This window comes from Coenobita brevimanus, chromosome 21 (assembly GCF_032717465.1).
Source record: "Coenobita brevimanus isolate Jiangsu-jjx chromosome 21, ASM3271746v2, whole genome shotgun sequence".
Classification (NCBI taxonomy): domain Eukaryota; kingdom Metazoa; phylum Arthropoda; class Malacostraca; order Decapoda; family Coenobitidae; genus Coenobita; species Coenobita brevimanus.
Window position 1 is genome coordinate 3549964 of NC_136974.1, and position 21082 is coordinate 3571045.

Genomic DNA, 21082 nt, shown 5'->3' on the forward strand with positions numbered 1-21082 from the left:
AAATAAGAAAATTGGAAGTGAGCTCCGCAAGTAAGCAAATTTCTTAAATCTCATGGGAATCAAATTCAGAGAAGGTAAAAACAACTAAATGCAGATATGAGAATACCTAAGAAAATAATATTAGAGTTTTAGTGGCTGGTTCTGATGTGGTGGTATGGGTGTGAGGGGTGAGGGTTAAGATGAGGGCGAGGTGTGGGTGTGAGAGTGAAGTGAGGGTGTGCGTTTGAAGGAAAGGCGTGGGTGAGAGGGAGAGGTGTGGGTGAGAGTTATGTTGGTGTGGGTAAGAAGGAGAGGTGTAATATGAGGGTGTGGGTGAGAGAGAGTGAAAGAGAGGTGTTGGTGAGAGGGAGAGATGTGGGTGTGAGAATGAGGTGTGTGTCTGGATGAAAGGGAGAGGTGTGGGTGTGAGAAGTGAAGTGTGGTTTTGGATGAAAGGGAAAGCGTGAGTGAGAAGGCCTCAGTACCAGCCAGTTTCATAGTACCTTAAGAGACATGTTGCTGTGAACTGAAGAGGAGTCCAACTGATGCTCTGCGATGGATGCACCTGCCCTATATACTTTGCCGGGCTGTGACGTCATGACCTTGGATAGGGTGAAGGAGATGAGTCGCCTGGGTCAGACGCTGTTTAGTTTCACACCTCCTCCCATTGTGGCCTCACTTTAAATTGATTTTTTGCCGCCAGCTTTGTTGTACTTCCTATTCTCTGTTCTATTTTCTCTCTTTTTTTTTTTCCTTATTTTTTGCGGGAGGATCTTAACAAATATTTGGAGCATCTGTTATAACATTCATAGCTGCTGGACAGTGGTAATGCAATTTCTAGCAATGGTCTTCCTGTGATCGCCTATCTTGCAAAGGTGAACTCTTCTTCCGCATTCAGAATGTTTAAATTTTCATATCCTTGCTACACGCTTCTTTCGAATGTTCACTGATACTGCTGTACGTGTGTAATTGTATAATTGTAAAATCTCTTTGCTGGCATTCAAAAAATATCACACACTTTTCTTCTCACCACAAGCATCTATGGTTTACTTCCTCCCAGTTTCTTTGTTCTCATTCTTTGTTTGGTTCCATCTGCCAATATAAAAGTAATTTCGCCCAGTTTGAGTATCCCAGTTTAATGTTCTGTGCTTTCCTTTAAAAAATTTTGTTATTACTTTACATTAAATAGAGAAATATGTATCGAAGTCTCTCTGTCTCTCTCTCTCTGTCTCTGTCTGTCTGTCTCTCTGTCTGTCTGTCTCTCCTTCTTCGTTTATATCCAAATTCACACATCCTAACCATATGATTCACACATTTTCAATACATACAGCTGAATACACAGTCTTGATACTGCAGGAATAACCAATAATACAGATAGAATTGACGTGTATGTAATGGACAGACATGGGTAATAATTATACACTATGGACATAATGCTGAAGGCGCTCTGAAATCCATAAACATGGTCCTTAAAATTTTCCCTCCTTCTGACGATTTTTTTTTTCCTAAAGGAATATTAAAAGGAAAAAAAGCTGAAAAAGACAGCATACATTTGGCAGTGCAGGAGATGAAAATATTATCACTTTTAGCACAACATGTTGCCTGGGAAGAATAAATAAAGTATATCATCATACTCAAGGGGTTAATTATGCTGGAAAGGAGTGTGTTCGTGACAGCATGAACTGTGTCACGTCATGAAACCGTTATGGGGAGATGGGAAGGGGGGTAAAATGAGTGTACTGAACAAAGGAATGTGGAGATGGGATGCAGTTCTGGTAAACGGTGAGGTCTGGGTGGGAAAGCATGCCCTGTGAAAATGGGTGTTGTAGAATGTTGTAGGATTAATGGTTTGAGTGCAGTGAAGGCCTATTCTTAAATATCCTTCAGGAAGTAATGTGTCAAGGGATAAGGAAATTGGCATAGGACACATGGTGAGTTGGAACTGCGGTGGGGGTGAGGAGAGGCTATGGCAGAGTACCCTGTTACTATGGGTGCTGCAGGATTAATGGTTTGAGTGCACTGAAGTTGTATTTCAAAGTTTTCTCGAACGACAACAACAAGAACAAGGAAGGCTCACGTTGCCCTCATATACTAAACGTCATGCGACGCAGGTGAAAAAGAACAATAAGGTCGGGAAGTGTGAGGGTGGCGTGTCGTGGAAACTGGTGTAATTACTTATTAGGGGCAGACTTCTACCGTATGGGGCCACCTCGCATACTGTAGCAATGGATCTATCTGTCTATCTATATGTGTGTATACTCAGATAGAGATAAGTAGACAGATAGATAGATAGATAGATAGACAGACTGATTGATCTACTGATTGACTGATAGGACAGATTACAAACGCGTTCCGTGTCCACGTCCGTCGAATCCGAGGAAAAAAAAAAAACGACTAAAATGAATGGAAAATCTAGTGCAGCTTGGTAACTTTAGACGTGTAATCCCCTGATTCTTGGTAACTTCCAAGCTGGAGGAGAGCTGAGTCCCACAAACTTTTATATATACCTAATTGCCTCAAAAAAAAAAAAAAAAAAAAAAAGAAAAAGAAAAGAACGAAGTAGTGCTTCCTAGAGCAACACAGTCACAAACCTACTTCTGAATCTAACTCATCAAATTTCAGCCTCCCCCACACAGACTAAAATCAGGGACTCTCAGGTGAGAGCCAGGCAGCATACCACTACACCACGACCAGGTAAAAGTTAACTCACGTTGTCACAATCTTGTAACCAACGTCCCTCCGCCCCCACTGTGGGCATCAAGAGGATGAGTTAACCCCCTGGCACTCGGGCAAGTAGATGCTTTTAATCTATCCCAGGCACTTACGGCAAGTCAGAATGAAGAGAGAAACCTGTACTGTAAGTGCCTGGGATAGATTAAAAGCATCTACTTGCCCGAGTACCAGGGGGTTAACTCATCCTCTTGATGCCCACAGTGGGGGCGGAGGGACGTTGGTTACAAGATTGTGACAACGTGAGTTAACTTTTACCTGGTCGTGGTGTAGTGGTATGCTGCCTGGCTCTCACCTGAGAGTCCATGGTTCGATTCCCAGCATATTGGTAATTTATCAGACAGACTAAAATGTTAATTCCAAATTCTTAAGATTTTAAAACTATCTAACCTCACAGCACAAAATGAGTCCTGCGGCATGACAACATTGGCTGGCGTGTAGTACCAGGCACGGAGCAAGCTGACGTAAGATCAACGGTTCTTCAGTAATTCACTAATTCAGAAACTTAGTGACATCAGCCTTTCTAGGCCCGGCCCCTTGAAAGGTGGACAGATAAGTAGAAAGAATACAGACCGACAGATAATTAGCTAGCACGTGAGCTTGATGATGGAGACATAAACAGATGAATACAGTGATAAATAGACTGAGACTGACAAACAGGTAATATGGAACTGTACGGACCATCTACTACATCATAAAGATCTCACATAATTAACTGGCGAATCACAAACACGGAATCTCTTACGGTTGTAACATCGTCAGCTTAGATGGTTTCTACTACCTCATTTATAGCTATTTATTTTGCATTTCAGAACTTAATATTTCCATGCAAGTAATCATTCCAACATCGGCTTAGTATGCATGAATTTCGTACAAAAGATTACTAACCAATCTCATGAAGGAGAAGAAGAAGAAGTGGAGGAGGAGGAGGAGGAGGAGGAGGAGGAACAGGAGGAGAAGGAGGAAGAAGAAAATTAGTAAGAAAGAAGTGTCAGGGAGCTTCCTTTGCCCTCGAGAACACTACCTCTTGGTGTTCATCATTTCCGCACTTCTTAATAAATTCCCCACTATTTTTCCCGACATTTTCCTGGGAGAAGCACGGCGGGGAGGGGATGACCAGAAGGGGGTGGGGGGAGACTACATGGGGAGGAGGGTGGGGGGGCGATTGAAAGTGGAGGGAGCTGGGCAGGGAGGGGAGAAGGTAGAGAGAGAGGGAATGAATGGGAAGTGGGTGGGGGAGACGACCATTAGGGAAGGGTGTGCAGGGAGTGGGAGGGGGATTCATAAGGGAGGGGTGGAGGAGAGTGCTATAAGGGGAAGGGGGTGAGGGGCGGGGCTGCATCCATGGAACTGAAGCAAGGTCGGGTAGAGAAAGGGAAGGGAGGAAGCGTGAGATTGTAGGTGAGGTGTGGATAATGGGTGTGTGGGTGTGGGTTGTGAGTGTGGGTATTGGTGTGGGTTGTGAGAGTGGGTGTCGGTGTGGGTGTGGATGTAGGTGAGAGGATGAGGTGTGGGTGGCTTGTTAGCAAGGGATAGTATCAGATTATTTCTTAAAACTCACTTGGACCTCTCCTGTCATACTTAGCTGTGAGAAAGAGTGATGTGTCGGTAAGGAAAAATATTCGGTTTCATCCTACGACTCATGATCTTCCTATCGTATTTTTCTTGGTGTATGCACTTCATTAAAGCAGTACGAAATTCTGAAGCAAGAGTGCCTTAAAAATGGACCTTTGTGTTTTCGTGCCGTGGGAGGCAAACGAACAGACGAAAGATGACGCGGTTGGATGAAGTATGTATGAAGACTTACTACACGAGGTTGCACACCATTTTTAACCCCACAGGCCTTGTGACAGCGACTTTACCAGCTGAAACAAATTATACTCCTTTTCACTGTAATTTAGACTAGAACTGTCATCTCTCCAGCTTGAATGCACAGTTGTAGCAATAGATTAACCCTAGAATATGATGCTAGTCACGAATAGTACAATGAGAAAGACGTAAAGCCATTGTTTTGTTCTACCACTAAGCTACGTCAAACAAGCTATAAATGGACAGAAATCTGGGCCAAGTTAAGGTGAAAGGATTGTTGTAGTATGAGGGGCTTCGACAGTGGGCGTCTAGCAATACGACTCGATTAAAATGATGAATGAATGGAGGTGAGGTGCAATTGTGCCAGACACTTCATTCTATGCTCTCTCTCTCTCTCTCTCTCTCTCTCTCTCTCTCTCTATTTGCTGCTTTCCAACCGTCTCACTTATGACACTGGGAAAATATATAGGATTATGATGATGATGATGATGATATGGGGCTTTCATGAATGAGATGAAAGGGAACGAAGAAGAATGGAGAGTATGGAAGGGATATGATGGATAAGAGAGAGAGAGAGAGAGAGAGAGAGAGAGAGAGAGAGAGAGAGAGAGAGAGAGAGAGAGAGAGAGAGAGAGAGAGACAGACAGACAGACAGAGAGGTGGAACTGGCATCGTATTCATAATTTTCTCGGACTTTAGTAGTACGATTGTTTGTTTCTACTATTAATCTTCACTTATACAGACACGAACCACTTCAAGACCAAACTAACGTAAAAATTATAACAACGAAACACGACCAAACCAAAGGAATTCTTATAAAACAGAGTGATTCATGTATAACTCCCCACTTCCACTACCCTGGCGATTTCTTGTGTTTTGTGTGGACGGCTTATTCTGCGTTATCAGTGCCTACCCTGCATCATTTATTTCCATCTCCCTCTACCACACCCACGCCCACACCAGCAGACCGAGCCTTGTTAGTTTTAGCGAAGTGATATTTACTGGCCATACTCTACATCACTGTCATGGAGATTTGTTCATCGTGAAAAATTATTTAAAGTGAAAATATGGTAGGAACCTTCATGAATACGTCCCTTGATCTCATACCTGAACAGAATATTCACGCTAATTGCAACTCAGTGCCGTAGTCAAAAATTCTGATAGCCTCTTCAGTACAATGACGCATTCTTTGATATATTTGACGGTCGGACGATCTTATTTATTTATGGTGAGACGTATCGCTATGATGGAGGGGTGAGGGAGGGAGTGAAGTTTGTGCCTAACTCTTTCTCTGATAAACATCTTTCCTAAGCTGAATAAAATCGTTTGGTGATGGTACAAGGAGAGATATAAAAGAATGGAATCAGCCACGAAGGGATCAGTAATGGCAACCAGAAATATTCCTATTCCCGAATTCAGTTACCTCCATCTCGTCGCCACTAATATATTATCATTTTTGTGTGTGTTAGAAACAGAACAAGAACATTTTTTGTTTTTGTTTTTTAGTAATTAAACATTAGGATTACAGACAATGATACGCTCACTTGGTATGCGCCCGCTAAGCCTTGCATGGATTCTCACCACAGCCTCCATGACAGGATTCATTGTGGGTTGAAATGAGACTAAATATAACTATATCGACCCCATATGACCTTGACCTTTGACCACTTGACCCTGCTGACCTAATCATTTAATTGTGCCTTCATACTGCATCACCGACCAAAGTTTGGTGGAAACTCGTCCAGGGATTCAGGAGATATCGCGCCCACACCCATATGACCTTGACCTCTGACCTTTTGACTTTATTGACCTAATGTACTCATCGTCCCTTCATATTGTATCACTGACAAAAGTTTGGTGAAAATCCGTCGAGGGGTTCAGGAGATATCGCGCCCACACCCATATGACTCTGACCTTCGACCCCTTGACCTTGAAATAGGACTAGATCATAGATACATAAACAGGATGTGATTGGCCACAAGTGAGTTTTGGACCACAATGAAACTGAAAATATGGACAATGGAACTTTTCTTAGTATCAGCCCAAATTGCGTTTTAAGTTGAAAATTTTGCGTGAAAAAAGCTCTGACATAATATCACGTACCGCTGAACAAAGATTCGATCTAGCATTAATTAAGGAAAGTACAGTACAGTTTCAAAGACCGTCTATCTTTTCACGGTGGTTGAGAAATTGCTTATGTTTTTTCTTGTTTACTGCTAAATCGAAGCATGGAAATGTTCTTATGTCAAAACTATTTTCACACAACATTAATTTTTTTAAAGCGTGATTTATGTTGATACTGCGAAAATTAAATTATCAATATTGATATTTTCAAATTTCTTGCGGCCCAAAACTCTCAGGTGACCAATTTTTCTATCTGAACAATTTGCGACTCCGTGAACTCAAGACAGCGATCGTAAGTTTGTTTGAAAATCCAGGTCCAATTTTACAATACAAGTCAGAGCGGCCATAACCCAGTTCCACACTCGGGAAGCTTAACATTCCCGCAGGGGAGGCTAAAGCGAGATCGTGACACACACATCCACACACCTACACTGTACTGATGGACTCGACCTGCCGTTTTTCCTGTCAAATCCTTGTACACGAGGACGTATAACTAAAATTGAAGTTAGTTCAGGAGAGACGTTAGAACTGATGGGGATAGATATAGCCTTCATTAACGTCCTCAGTACGACCATTGAAAGCAGTAAGAATCTCTCTCTCTCTCTCTCTCTCTCTCTCTCTCTCTCCATTTGTTATCTGATTCAAGGGCTGACAGTCCCTCAAGTAAGTCTAAGGGAAAACAGTGCCACACCCATCCACTCACCTGCACATCTGAGGCAATCACCACCTTCAGTCCGCTGGCATACCTTTAATTTGTTCTTCCTGCTGCCAGACAGTTTTACTTAATTTAGGGTAGGGATTTTGAACTGAAGGAGGGAGGTAGTTTTCATTACCCCTCTCGCCCCCTCCCCCACTGCCAGAAGTCTCCCCTAAAACGAACATCTTTAAGTAGCAAGAATAAGATAATACGTCCTAGGAGTGAAGGGGTTAACCGTATATAGAGTAATTTGTCTTGATTTCAAATGGAAGAGTTTGATATAAATATAGAAACTGTTTTAAGAAGATACAGGAAACTAAGGCCCGACCTGGACGCACTTCAGGTTTTCAAGTCAGAGGTTTCAAGTCGGGCTGAAACTGTTTTACTTTCTCATTAAACACAATTTCCATATAACGATGAAATTTTATGACTCATCCTCTACACTGAAAGAATTATACACTTGTCGTTGTGTTAAGAGTCACCTAAACGTAAACCAAGTGGACTGAAGGCTGACATTGTCCTTTTCCTAGAGTCAGTCAACTTTGTTTTAGGTGACAGAGAGGGAGTTTGGGGACGTTTATCTGTAAGTCATATTTTGGATATTCTTGATTGATATTTATTCTCTAGTAAACCATAGAAAAAATATCGCTAAAAAAAACTACCAGTGATTTTTATTGGACTAATTTTAGTTTCTTCCAGTTGCCAAATCATTGTATATAAAAAGTTGATATTTTGAAAATCTTACCTGACACGTAATAAAAACTGACAGTAAACAGAGAGAGAGAGAGAGAGAGAGAGAGAGAGAGAGAGAGAGAGAGAGAGAGAGAGAGAGAGAGAGAGAGAGAGAGAGAGAGTAACGTTTAACATACTTCCAGGTTGCATCAGGAGACATCACCTCACAGCAACAGAAGTCAAACACATCAACACGACCCTCACCTGAGACACCTAAAAACAAATAAACGAGCTGGAAAATGATCACAAATATCAATAAAATCCTCCGTGACCTCATACCAAAGCCAAAACTCCCAGTATTTCTTGTGTAAACTTTTCTTTTCCCTTCTGAAGTGATTTGCTCTTTTTCCATTCCAAATTCTCTCGTGTCAGGGAGGTGTGGCCAAGGGTGGACGGGTGCTCTCCTTGGCCTCCCTCCTTCCCCCTCCCTCACACACAAGAAAGGCAGACCACAGGACGTGCTCCCTTGATTAATGGGTGCAAATCTGGGAGGCCACTGGGTATGTCTTCTTTTTCTTTTCCTGTTTCTGTAGCTCATCATTCTCCTCCTTTCTTTGCTCTGCTTTTCGTTAGGATCCTCCAACGTACTCATCACAAATATCATCGTCCCATTTATTACCTCGTCTTTCTTTCTTTCTCTCATTTCTTTCTTTCATCTCCCCACACAAGAATGGTAGCTCGCAGGAAATTTTGTCTTGATTTATTAGCGGATTTCTGAGTGACCTTTACTCTAGTTCATTTTCTAATTCTTTTTTTATTGTTTGCTTTATTTTTCATCATGATCTTCCCATTTAATGTTTCTTCTCTTTCTCCCATCAGCATTTCATTTTATCACCTTTATGGTGGTAGATGGAGGCGCCTGTCATCCACTCACCCGATGTAGTGCTGCCTACTTCCTTCATGTTTACCGTTCCTACAATTCTTTTTCTGCGTCTGTTCTCTCTTCCCAGTTCTCCGTGTCACTGTTTATACTCTTCTTTCCACTTCAAGTGACTACACTGAATTACCAGCCAAACGGTTTTCTATAACTCAGGAAACCATTAACAACGCTGGGTGGTAACCATATAGCCAAATAACAGGATGACGTGGATCCTATTGCGGTGCCCCTGTTAACTGAGTGGAGAGATGCAAATGCGACATCCACCCAGGAACCAAACTTTCACACTGATCCCCACTCCTCACTGTCGCGGGGCGCTGTCAGTCGCCTGGGAACATCGGCTGACTGCATTGGATGGCTTTGCAGAGACGGTAACTTGCCTTCGGTTGATAGGTCCGCTTGATCAGACAAAATGGGGTAGCACAACAGCAGCAACCTTTTTCTTTATGTCTGTCTGTTTAGGTTTATTTTTTTCTCTTCCCCCCTCTATTTTTTTCTTCCTCCTCGCACACAAGCAAGGCAGCTTCCAGGAAGTGCTCTCTGCTTTATTGGTGCAATTCTGAAAGGCCACTGGGTAGTCTGTTTGCTTTTTCTGTAGCTCGTCATGTTTATTTTTTGCTTTGGGTCATCATAATCTTCCCACTTACCCCATCCCTCTCATCACAAGCATCATCATCTCATTTATTCACCCCACCCCTTCTTCCTCTCTCTCTCTCTCTCTCTCTCTCTCTCTCTCTCTCTCTCTCGAAAGAAAGAAAGAAAGAAACAGCTCAGAGAAACTGCACCCAGATTTATTGATGCATCTCTTGAAGGTCACTAGGTAGTCTTTCTGCTTTTTCTCTAGCCCATCATTCTACTTCTCTCTCTCTCTCTCTCTCTCTCTCTCTCTCTCTCTCTCTCTCTCTCTCTCTCTCTCTCTCTCTCTCATCATAATCTTCCTATTTGTTTCTCCTCCTCTCGTCATCATTTTCTTTAGTCACCTCTTCTTTCTTTCTCACACGCAAAAAAGGCAGCTCAGAGGAAGTGCTGTGAGATTAACTGATGCATCTCTTGAAGGTCAATGCTTTTTTTTTTTTTTTTTTTAACTCTACCTTGCTCATCTCTGTCTGTCTGTCTGTCTCTTTAACCATAAGTTTCATATTAGTGATTTCCACTTTCACTTCCTTTTTTTCCTTCTTCCCTCTCCCACTTCCCAGCAGTTCCTTTCTTTCTCCTGGTTTTCACTTCCTTTGCATTTCATTCAAAACATATGCTCATTTTCTTTCATGCATTTTTTTTTTTTTTTGCGTCGTGAGCTGCTTAACATATCACAGTGACATTTGTTTACTTTGTTGTTGTTGTTGATTCTTCTTCTTCTTTTTATTGGAGACTCTTTTAAAAACTAATTATAGCTACGACCAGATTTTCCACCTACGATACCCATCTCCTCAGACCGTCTTACCTACGCCCGCCTCACCTCCCACTACCACTCCTTCCCATCCCGTCCACTCATCTGGTACTTCGAATGCACGGGCCTTCGAAAAGAAATCTGATTCCACCTTTTGTACCACTCCTCATGCCAAGTCCGTTTTCAGAAGGTGTACTTGTACCTCGCTGCCTCATCCCCCACCATGTTAGTCCATCCCACACTCTCCTTTCTGCTCATCCAACTTATTTTCCTCTCTCTCCTTTGACTTACACCTTATTGGCCTACCTACACTACACTACACATCGCTTCAGCATATTCTCTCCCCGCCATGCCCTACTTACCGCCATCATCCCATCTCACACACTTCTCCCACCCCACTCATTTCTTTTTTTGATGTGACGAATATCATTACAAGACTGCCTCGACTACCAAGAGATTTACAGTGTTCATTTTAACAGGGTATACTTATTTAATCTGGCTCTACTCAACACCATTTAAGCCCACTCCACCCGTCCCACCAGCCCTTTCCACCCACTGCCACCCTTTCTTATTACCATACCCTTGACTTGCACCCATGTCACTCATTTCTGCTCTTCCCGCGTGTTTCTAAAAGGCCCGCTATGTCACATCTTAAAAAAGAAAAAGTACCAATTGGGATGACACTGAGCCTGCCCATTTATAGGCTTGGCCTGATCTGATATTTATCGACCTAAGACGGCTGAGTGAACCTGAAGTGACCTGGAAGGACCTAAAGTGCCTAGGATAATCCTCAACTGGTGTACTTTGATAAAACATGGTTGAAGTGACCTAGGACTGGCAGACCAGAATTCATGTGACTGGACCTGAACTGACTTCATCCAATCCGACTGGGTGTGAAGAAGTGAACAGATATAACTGGTCCTGAGTGAACCAGAAAGATCCTGATTGAACCTAAATGGATTAGGAAGACCTGAGCCAAACTGACCTGATGAGTCTGAATCGACGTGGACTATACGAAACGACCTAAATAATCTGAATAGACCAGATGCACTAACTAAATCTGAATGGTCCTGAGCAGACCTGAACCGAGCCTGAAAGGGTATGAACAACTGGAGGAAATGAATTACATAAATAGGCCTAACTGGACCTTAATAGGCTGAATTGACTCTAACCTGATTTAACCGGACCTGAATGTTCTAATCTGACTTGTGCTAATCTTGGTGAAACTGAGTCACCCTAAAAGCCTTGAACAGGTCGTACTGGGAGGGAACGAACCTAACTGCATCTGAATTTACCGGTCGGATCTGATTGGCCCGGAAGGAATCATAGGCCATTTCAAGTGCTATTCTTCTGACGGTTATGCCAGTTTTGTGTTATGCCAGATAACGGATATGTCAGCGCCGCGCAAGTATCCAAACGACGGACGCAACTGTTCTTCGGTTGATTGTTTGAAGATAAATGGTGGTATCTCGAAGTTTCTTGACTCTATTTACAAGATAAGATATGAAATTGACATTAATATAATCCTATTCATAATAAACACCAATAATGGAACTGCTTTTTGACGACCATCAAGGAGGGACTCTGGGTTTAAGCGCCTGGTTAAATATGTACGAGTAGACAGGTTGATTGGAAAATGTATGTGCTTGATCAACATTTTCTCTATGAAATACAGGAAAAAAGTGGAAAACAAAAGTAACATGAAGTACACAAAATACCAGGCTAATTGTGAATAAATCCCAGGCCAGTAGTGAATCTGTAACCTGACGACGACAACTATGCTGTGCATTTTCATATGTACTTTAACGTTGTTCTTGATTCTGCTCAAAGCTTAGGTACATAAAAAAAAAAAGGAATTATTACCTCTTTTTGAAAAGTAGGAGAAGTCGAACCCAAGCTCCTGTAATTTAGGCCATTATAACCGTATAGGAGACCACTCAATTTTACTGGCAGAATTTAGATGATATGAAATCATCCAGCCACCTCTCCGAATCAGTCCATAGCGGGTTTTCTCTAATGATAAGAAAAATATCCAGACATTCCTTAGATTCAGCTCTGGACAAGTTAGCTCATGCCGTCCTCCCACCCATGTATCTATCAGCCTTGCTACCAAGGTTCCAATTAACAAAGTACTGTTTTGTATTTTGTTGCCGATTGTATATATTCCTAACGTCAGTGTTAGTCCACTGTTAGACAAAGATCTCTCGAAAGTGCTTCACTCTGGCTAACTGGTTGTTTAGTAGCTAGTTCTCTTCCAGTCCAGCAAATTTACAACTTATCACTCCACCCAGTACCCTGCCGACGCCTTTCATTCTATCTCCAAACTGCAATACTGATGACCTATTTTGTTTTACAAGGGACGTTACTTGCTAATATCCATTTCTTCTTTTAACTGGCGACTAAATCCTTTACTTCTGTGTTCCCATACCAAAGAAATACGATTATTCCTCCAGTTCATACCTCTTAGTATTAAACTTATGTTCTTAAGACTATGGACTTTCGACCTGCCCTCACCTGGTTGGTTTTCACGACGACTACTTGGTGTTTATCGTCACTGTTTGTCATCAAATAATGTCGTGACTTAATATCTAAAAGACAACTCACACTACAGAGACGGTCGAGTTTAAAGGAGGTTTGTTCGATCACACAAGGTATCTTCTTAATAAGTTTATAGCACGCCCCATACCATGTACCATTTATAATGCCACAAAAGAACTTGTACTTTTACCCTATATACCCAAATTCAAATTGATGGAAAGAACAAGGTCATGAAAGTTTATCTTTTATTATAAATATAAATCATTTAGACAGCATGGTCAAACCTTCGAAGAGTATTGGCACAATCGTGATTAGTTGTATCTTGGAGCTGGGGCTGGTTGATAGGATCGGGAAGGGGCAGGTTGGTAGGACGGGGCGGGTGCAGGCTGGTAGGACGGGGAGGGTGCAGGCTGGTAGGACGGGGAGGGGGCTGGTTGGTAGGACGGGGCGGGGGCGGACTGGTAGGACTGCTGGGTTGGGTACTGAGCCTCGCCCTCGTACGTCACTTCAGCCACGAAGCCGGAGTCGCCGTTGACGTAGTAAGTCACCCGCTGGAGGCGACCGTCGGGCAGCGCCACGTAGTAGGAGCCCTCGGTGTTGTAGCCGTCACGACTCTCCTGGTGACCGTAGTCGTTGCCAGAGTAGTCGTCCTTCACAGCCCAGTTGAAGTCGTACTTGGCAGGCTCCTGGAATAGTCGCAAGAGTCCACAAACAATAAAATAACAGCTAAACATAAAGGAGCAACAGAAAGAAAGGAACAGAAAGTAAGTCACGTAAAAACACAGAAACATAACCTTGCCCACAACTCAAATGGTGGTGTGGTACTTACGTCAGCATAGGTAGGTGCCGGGGCGGAGTAGGAGGGCTGGGGGCGGGACGGGGCAGCATAGGAGGGCTGGGGAGGGGCTGGGGCAGAGTAAGAGGGCTGGGGACGGGCCGGGGCGGAGTAGGATGGGGCAGGTGTTGGGATGTGGTATCCCGGGGATTCAGGGCGGGCCACAGCCACGGACACTAGGGCGCTCACCAGTACAAACTGCAATAATACCCAGAACACCGTAAGCAATGCATAAGTTGATCTGGAGTAATTATCAGTATTTCGGTCAACGGCAAAAGCAGACATGTGGAAGCATCGAAGCACCTCACTAGCCAATTTGGGTAATAATTCAGTATTACAGTCTCCTAAAACTCCCTTTCTCCATGTACCTTGAGAGACATCTTGCCAGGAACTGAAGAAGAGTCCAACTGATGCTCGACACTGGTTGGTTCGCTTTAAATACTATAGCCGACTGTGACGTCACGGCCTTGAAGCGGGAAGGAGGTGAGTGGGTTGTGTCCATCCGTGTGAGACCTCATACCTTTCTTCGCACTTAACCACTTCCGTTTACAAGTGCATTTCAGGCCTCCAGTAATAACGAAAATGATGTTAGTATTGCAGGATCAATGCATATAGCAATAGTTTCATCAGTAACTGTAATAATAATAATTAATAAAGGTCTTGTTAAGGTATATAGTTTGGAAACTGCTTTATGATAAATACTTGTCCATGAGTGCTAGAGGTGCGACAGAAAGTTTACCTTAAATTTCCCTTCGTAAACCCCACTATAGGGTATCTTCCCAGTACATTGATCGTTCATATAATTATCTTTTCCATCCATCTATCTACTCTATCTGTCTCTCTCTATATATAAACAGTGTATAAAGTTCAGCGCTTTGTCTCATTCATCTTAACATTTTAAAGCTACAGTATATTTCACTGCGGTATTCCATCTATTTCATAACACATAGAAACACTCTAAACCGTTTTACGTCCTCTGTCGTTTTATGACAGTATTTCATGTCAGAATCATTGCTACTATTAGTCTTTTATAACGTAGATCTTCAAGGTAAGTTACTGTTCTCATATGTAACGTAATGCAACATGTTTTTTTTTTGTTGTACGTCGTGTACTATATGAAAATGAGAAGCGAGTTTTACCTCTTCTTGTCTAAGGAGGTGTGTGCTATTGTTTCATATGATTTTAGTTTCACGGTATGTGTGATAATCTGTGAAGTCGCTTTCATTGTACGTTACTTATAGTTTCGAACCGAAATGGACCATCACCTTGTACCTGGAGAGTGTGCAAGTCGGACGGAAACAACTTCATGAAAAGGAATAATCGAAATGTGTGTCTGATTATTTCCATTTTATCAAGACTCATTTATGATATTTCATCATAACCCTCAGATGTTGAGACGTTTTCAGCGGCAAGTAATATCGCGTGGCATTAGTCGAGGCAAAACAGATAAGTCGTTCCCAGAGGCACAAGTGTTAAATTTTTCATGTATAATTTGTAACGTTCGCAAAAATTTTATCTAATTAACTCTTTCAGTACTACAAAGGGCTTTATAGGATGAAAGTGAATGGTTATGCGTTGTATTATTCGCTAACCAGCAGTACTTTTTAAAATAATTGCCGACCTCATCCCAGTTTTCAAACAATGTCAGAAATTAATTTATAAATTGTCGCAAATGGCTTGGCTGAACGAACTGATATATATATTACCTGAAACTAAGCGGACTTACCGAACGTTCCGTGTAAATAGAAGAAATGGCTCAGTTATTGGCAAATATTTATGACCACTATCACTATCATTAATACCACGACCATAACTACCACACCCCAACCACCACTACGGTATCGCCACCACCGTTACCAGTAATCAAAACACCGTTACCATTGCCACCATCACGACCATCACTATCATTCTTACAGGAAACTCCATCATCACAACATCTGAGTTTTCTAATTCAACTGATTCGGTAGCACAAGTGGTCCGCTCCCGAGAGGTCCCAGGTTCGATTTTAGGGCAGACCACGAGGCTGCTGGACAGGGTTTCATTACCCTCAGTCTCTTCGCAACTAGAACTGAAATGGGGACCTGGATTTGTAAATCGACGGTTGCGTCTCATAGTCTAGCGAGATATTTGTTGGTTGCATTCCTTGTCAGCAATGTGCATTCAGGAGCACAAAATGAAGTTGCTTACAGTATGTTCACCAAGGGGTCAGATATTGTTAAAGTGTCAGGTTGGTGGCTTTGCACTGTTGGAAAGTTCGCAAAGTCTTTCTCAAGTTGGATAAAACTGTCAAGAGGTGGCTGGAATAAAATAAGTCCTAAGGCGCCGTGGATAAACAGTACTGAAAGCGCGCGTCACTTAAACATTCCCCCTCGTGTCTGGAAGGCTGATAACTTAAGCCTCTATATTAGGAACTTAACCTCAACTGTAAATTTCCAGACCTAAACTGTAACTAAGTTTAATAACAAAAAGGACAGCCAATAGTTTACATATACAGAAAAAAATGCTGTTTATATAACATACTTTCAGCAAAATACATGTTTAATTTCAGTTTCGTGTAATAGAAATTGTGAGAGGTAGCAATTAATTTATTTGGTTTCCACACCATGGTGCCGAAACCTCTTGGGCTGTATTTGCCCGTTTTTTTTTCTTTATCTCGCATTCTTCCTCACAGTTTTAAATTTGGTGTCATTCCTTTATTTATTCACCTATTTGTTTCAAAACAGAGCATTTGTTTCTAGATCAAATACCCTTAGACATTTTTATTCATTTAGTTATTTTTCTACATCGGCCTTTTATGGTTCCTTGTCTGATTTGGTTGGCAGTGTGGTGGATATGTTGGTAATACAGCATAGAGTCTAACTGCACGATTGATAACTTGGAAGGGAGAGATATACGCAAATTGTCACTTTAAAGCAACACCTTAAACGTCATTTCGGCAATATCAAATCACGTATCTAAAGATCCAACACTTTATTTCTTCAGCAACCAATCCTCGGTTCATCACAGGTTGATAATACTTGGGAGCACAATATATTCCAGTTATATTTTGTAGTAACAGTAATTTAGAAAATGAATACTAGGACAAGCACACCGAGATAATGCAAAGGCCAATTCATATAAATCAGTATGAAGAAATGCAGTTTATGTCGATTAAGCGTCATGAATATTGTGTCATCTTTCGGAAAGATGAAATCTTCACGTTTTATTCTGGCTACCAGCAAATGATCTTATGCAGCTTGCGATATGTTTCTCTTTGCGAAAAAAAATAATGCAATCTTGTTACGGACTTATTATGATTACTGTATATGACGAACCAATGTAACAACCAAAGCCCAAAGTTATCACAAAGATATTTTCAGATTTGGCTAAGGTAGGCTATCTGGGTGGAGGCTATCCCTACCGTACACTTCACGAACAAAGCATCCCAGCTTCTTAGTGTCCGTGATTTCCTCAGTGTATTGTAATTTCCGACCCATATTCGTGGCCTTTTCCTGGGAGAGAGGTGGGGTGACCATAAGGGGGTGGGGTGTGGCGGGGTGCGTGGCGGGGGAGAAGGGGTGGAGCTGGAGCAAGGTCAGGGAGAGAAAGGAAAGGTGGGGAAGCGTGGGAGAGTGTGGACTAGAGCAGGTAGTTGTGATGTGATTAAATGTGTGTGTGTGTGTGTGTGTGTGTGTGTGTGTGTGTGTGTGTGTGTGTGTGTGTGTGTGTGGAATGTGAGGATGTATGAATGTGAGGTATGTACGAGAATGTGCGGAGGTTTATGTGTCACTGTGTATATGTGGAGGTGTAAGTAAAGGCATGTATGTGAGTATATGTGTATGTGATTAAGTGTATATGAGCATGTGTATTTGATGGGGTGTATATGAAGGTTGTATGTGTGAAAGCGGATGTGAGGGATGTATGTGAAAATGTGTATGTGTCTGGGTGTAAGTGAGGAGATATGAGTGAGGATGTGTATGTAAGGATGTGTATGTGAAAGTGTTTCTGGGGGGTGTATACTTGTATGAGAGAGTATATTTGAGGGCACGTATATGAGAGGATCTGAGTGGGTATGTGTGCTAGGTTTTGGTGTGATAAGGATGTACTGTATTTCGGCTGATACGGTAGATTTCGATGTAATGATGTATTTTAGCGAATGTACTTGGTTTCGATGTGATGGGGGATATGTAAGTGAGTGTGCTAAGTTTTGGTATGATATGTGAGTGAGTGTGCTAAGTTTTGGTTTGATATGTGAGTGAGTGTGCTAAGTTTTGGTTTGATATGTGAGTGAGTGTGCTAAGTTTTGGTATGATATGTGAGTGAGTGTGCTAAGTTTTGGTATGATATGTGAGTGAGTGTGTTAGCTACGCATGTGATGAGAGTGTATGTGAGTGGGTCTACTAGGTTTTGATGTTATATGTGCGTGGGTGTGTTAGATTTTGAGGTGTAATCACAGTAGACGTGACTGATTCATTGTAAGAAATGAAAATTATGGGAATGAGGAGAAGAGGAATGAGCTTAGTTTTCTTCCTTTAAAGTTTTGGACAACACAGACCTCTACACATACTCTTTAAAGCTGCAAGCAACTTACCTCGAAACGTTAGATAAATGATACGAAAAAAATCTTTCTTGTGTTTCCCTACCATCCAATACACGTGACGATGTGCTAAGTGTTGGTGGGAGAGGCTGGTAGAATGTGAGACTGTGAGAATGCAAGGGAAGGGATGTGCTATGAGGGCTGCTTAGGTTATCATGAATACTTGCGTTTTCGTAAATTTCTGTTGTACACATTATAACCTGTGTTTACATGAATCGTCGTATTAAAGTATTTGTTTATTACATTTGTTGTACATCTTTTTGAATTCATAAAACAGTTTTCAAGTTCTATTATTATTATTATTATTATTATTATTACTATTATTATTTTATGAACTCTCCTGCTAATACTCCCCTTCTTGAATTCATTGGCGATGAATCAGGTCCACTATCACTTGCCTCGGTCTGCTTCCATTACCTCATCCACCTTAACGCCCGCTCAGCCTACTTGCATTATCGATTTAGACACAGTGTTGGATATTGCTGGGAATCTGTCATGCTAAAATAAATATGATAGGATGAAATTCATTACTCGGCATGTAGTGGATGAATAAGAACGTGCAGTTTTGGCTAGATACCATCCGTAGCGTCAGTTTTACCGCGTGTGTGACAAATACAAACAAGGAAGATACTGATACATTCCCTCAAACTACAACACGGAACCGGCAAGTTAACAGTCCAGGTCCCTATTTTATTTCCAAGTGCAAACAGACTGGGGTTAAAAAAAAAAAATGTTCAAAGGATCCGTGGATGTCCCGGAAACTGAACCCGGAACTACCCGCTTGCAGGACGGGTTTGCTTCCGATTGCACCACCTCTAACCTCTGACGAAGAGTTTGTAAATTACTTTAACACTTACTTTAGGAGACGACCCTCTTACATACGACCCTGAATTAGCTTAACACACCTCGTCCACACCATGAAGAGTAGTGTGAAGGTGAGCACTGATGCAGAGTACAATTTTAAAGATGGGGTGAGGATGGCAGTGTGGAGTGAGGGGTGGCAGTGTGGGGTGAGGGTGGAGGTGTGGGGTGAAGGATAGTAGAGTAGGGTGAGGGGTGGCATTGTGGGGTGAGGGTGGTAATGTGGGGTGAGGGGTGGCAGTGTGGGGTGAGGGGTAGCTGTGTGGGGTGAGGGTGGTAGTGTGAGGGGTGGCAGTGTGGGGTGAGGGGTAGCTGTGTGGGGTGAGGGTGGTAGTGTGGGGTGAGGGTGGTAGTGTGGGGTGAGGGTGGTAGTGTGGGGTGAGGGGTAGCTGTGTGGGGTGAGGGTGGTAGTGTGGGGTGAGGGGTGACAATGTGGGGTGAGGGGTGGCAGTGTGGGGTGGGGAGTAGTAGTGTGGGGTTAGGGGTGACAGTGTGGGGTGAAGGATGCACTGTTGGGTGAGAGGTGGCAAGGGTGATTTTTTTTTTCTACTATATTATAGTCTTGCTACCGTCAGGCGATTATTTTTAGCCATGCCCACATTCACATAGCAAAACAGAACCAGACTCATAACTCCAATATTCAGAGGAGTTTATGTGAAGGGAGAAAAACTTAAAAGCCAAATAATGATGAAACTGTATCTCTAGTCTTACTGGTTAGCCAAGCAATCACACTCGCTTTTATAATTTCCACTCACATAGGACAAGCGAGTGAGTGCTATATTTTAGTTCCTGGCTAACAAATCAGAATGTAATTAAGTACTTGGTTTTGACAATGTTTACATTTATTTCCGCAGATTTCCAAAAGATAGGCATATAGAATGGAACCTCTCTTTTTAATGCATTATGGGCTATTACATTAAAAAAAAACAACAAATATTCATAGGTTCAAATACAGAAAAATGACTGTTCCTTGTTATGCCATATACTGCTATTACTACTACTACTACAACTACTACTACTACTACTACTAACAATAATGATAAACCTTAACACCACTGCAATTCCAAACCACCTTATATTGCCATAATGACATTTTCCAGCTCTATAATCCACCACCGGCAGCACCACCCAAGCCACAGTTATCAGTTTTACCACCACCAATTACCTCTACCACAACGAATCAGGACTACCGCAAAGAACCACAGTCATTAGTAAGATCAGACGGTGAGCAAGAAGTGTGGCTGGCAAGTGTATTATAGTATTTCAGTCTAGTTATTTTACTTGATGAGCTCCTGATGAGTATCTTAACAATGTACCTTAATACTCACCGATAAATGTAACTGGATAATTAGCAGCAGTTAATGACTTATGGTCGTAGGCTGCAACCAAAATTATGGCATCCCACATTTGTGATATCGATATGCTCCACTACTGGATTCCACATTCATCTGTTTACTCAGTCGCAGTTGTGGAGACTGGTAAACTTGACGGTACAGGAGAAGTAGTTTCATGGTATATCATTCATATTCTTTTATTTGGAATGAACCTTACTGCTATTTCACACTTTTCTCAGTAATTTTGACATTCTTAGATTACACAAATGTGGCATCACACAAATGTTAATTCCACAGTTTGTTTGAGTTTGCCAATTAGCGTCAAGTGCGACCCGTGGGCTCCACATTTTTGCTTGAGGACAGGGCCATTATTTCCAAAAGTCAAGGCATCACCAAGTACGAGGAAAACTTTATAAAACTGACGGGAGAAAAGGACATGTAACTAGAGTGAGTGTCCGGGGAAGGTAGCCTAGGATTACACATCGGTAAATATCCTTTTCGTAATGAACCTCTTCCCCACGAAAGATCACTAAGGAAAAAACTGGTTGATGCAGGAATATCATAACACGTATCATCGTAGTACAGGGTAAAAGAAGACGGTGA

At 42.1% G+C, this 21082-nt stretch overlaps 1 protein-coding gene across 1 annotated transcript; it reads right to left on the bottom strand.

The window, feature by feature from the left end:
• Window positions 1-13184: 13184 nt before the first annotated feature.
• LOC145392066 (uncharacterized) lies at window positions 13185-13993 on the bottom strand. The gene is made up of 2 exons (XM_080266521.1): window positions 13703-13993; window positions 13185-13559 (listed from the first exon to the last, which is right to left on the bottom strand). The coding sequence occupies exons 1-2, from the start codon at window positions 13991-13993 to the stop codon at window positions 13185-13187; spliced, it is 666 nt and encodes a 221-aa protein (XP_080122647.1).
• Between the last annotated feature and the right edge of the window lie 7089 nt (window positions 13994-21082).

Bases quoted from the DNA above. Each gene is read 5' to 3' on its own strand.
- LOC145392066 (XM_080266521.1), bottom strand. From the start codon at position 13,993: ATGTCTGCTTTTGCCGTTGACCGAAATACTGATAATTACTCCAGATCA. The intron at 13,560-13,702 runs GTAAGTACCACA...CGACTATTCCAG, and splicing joins CGGCACCTACCTATGCTGAC to GAGCCTGCCAAGTACGACTT.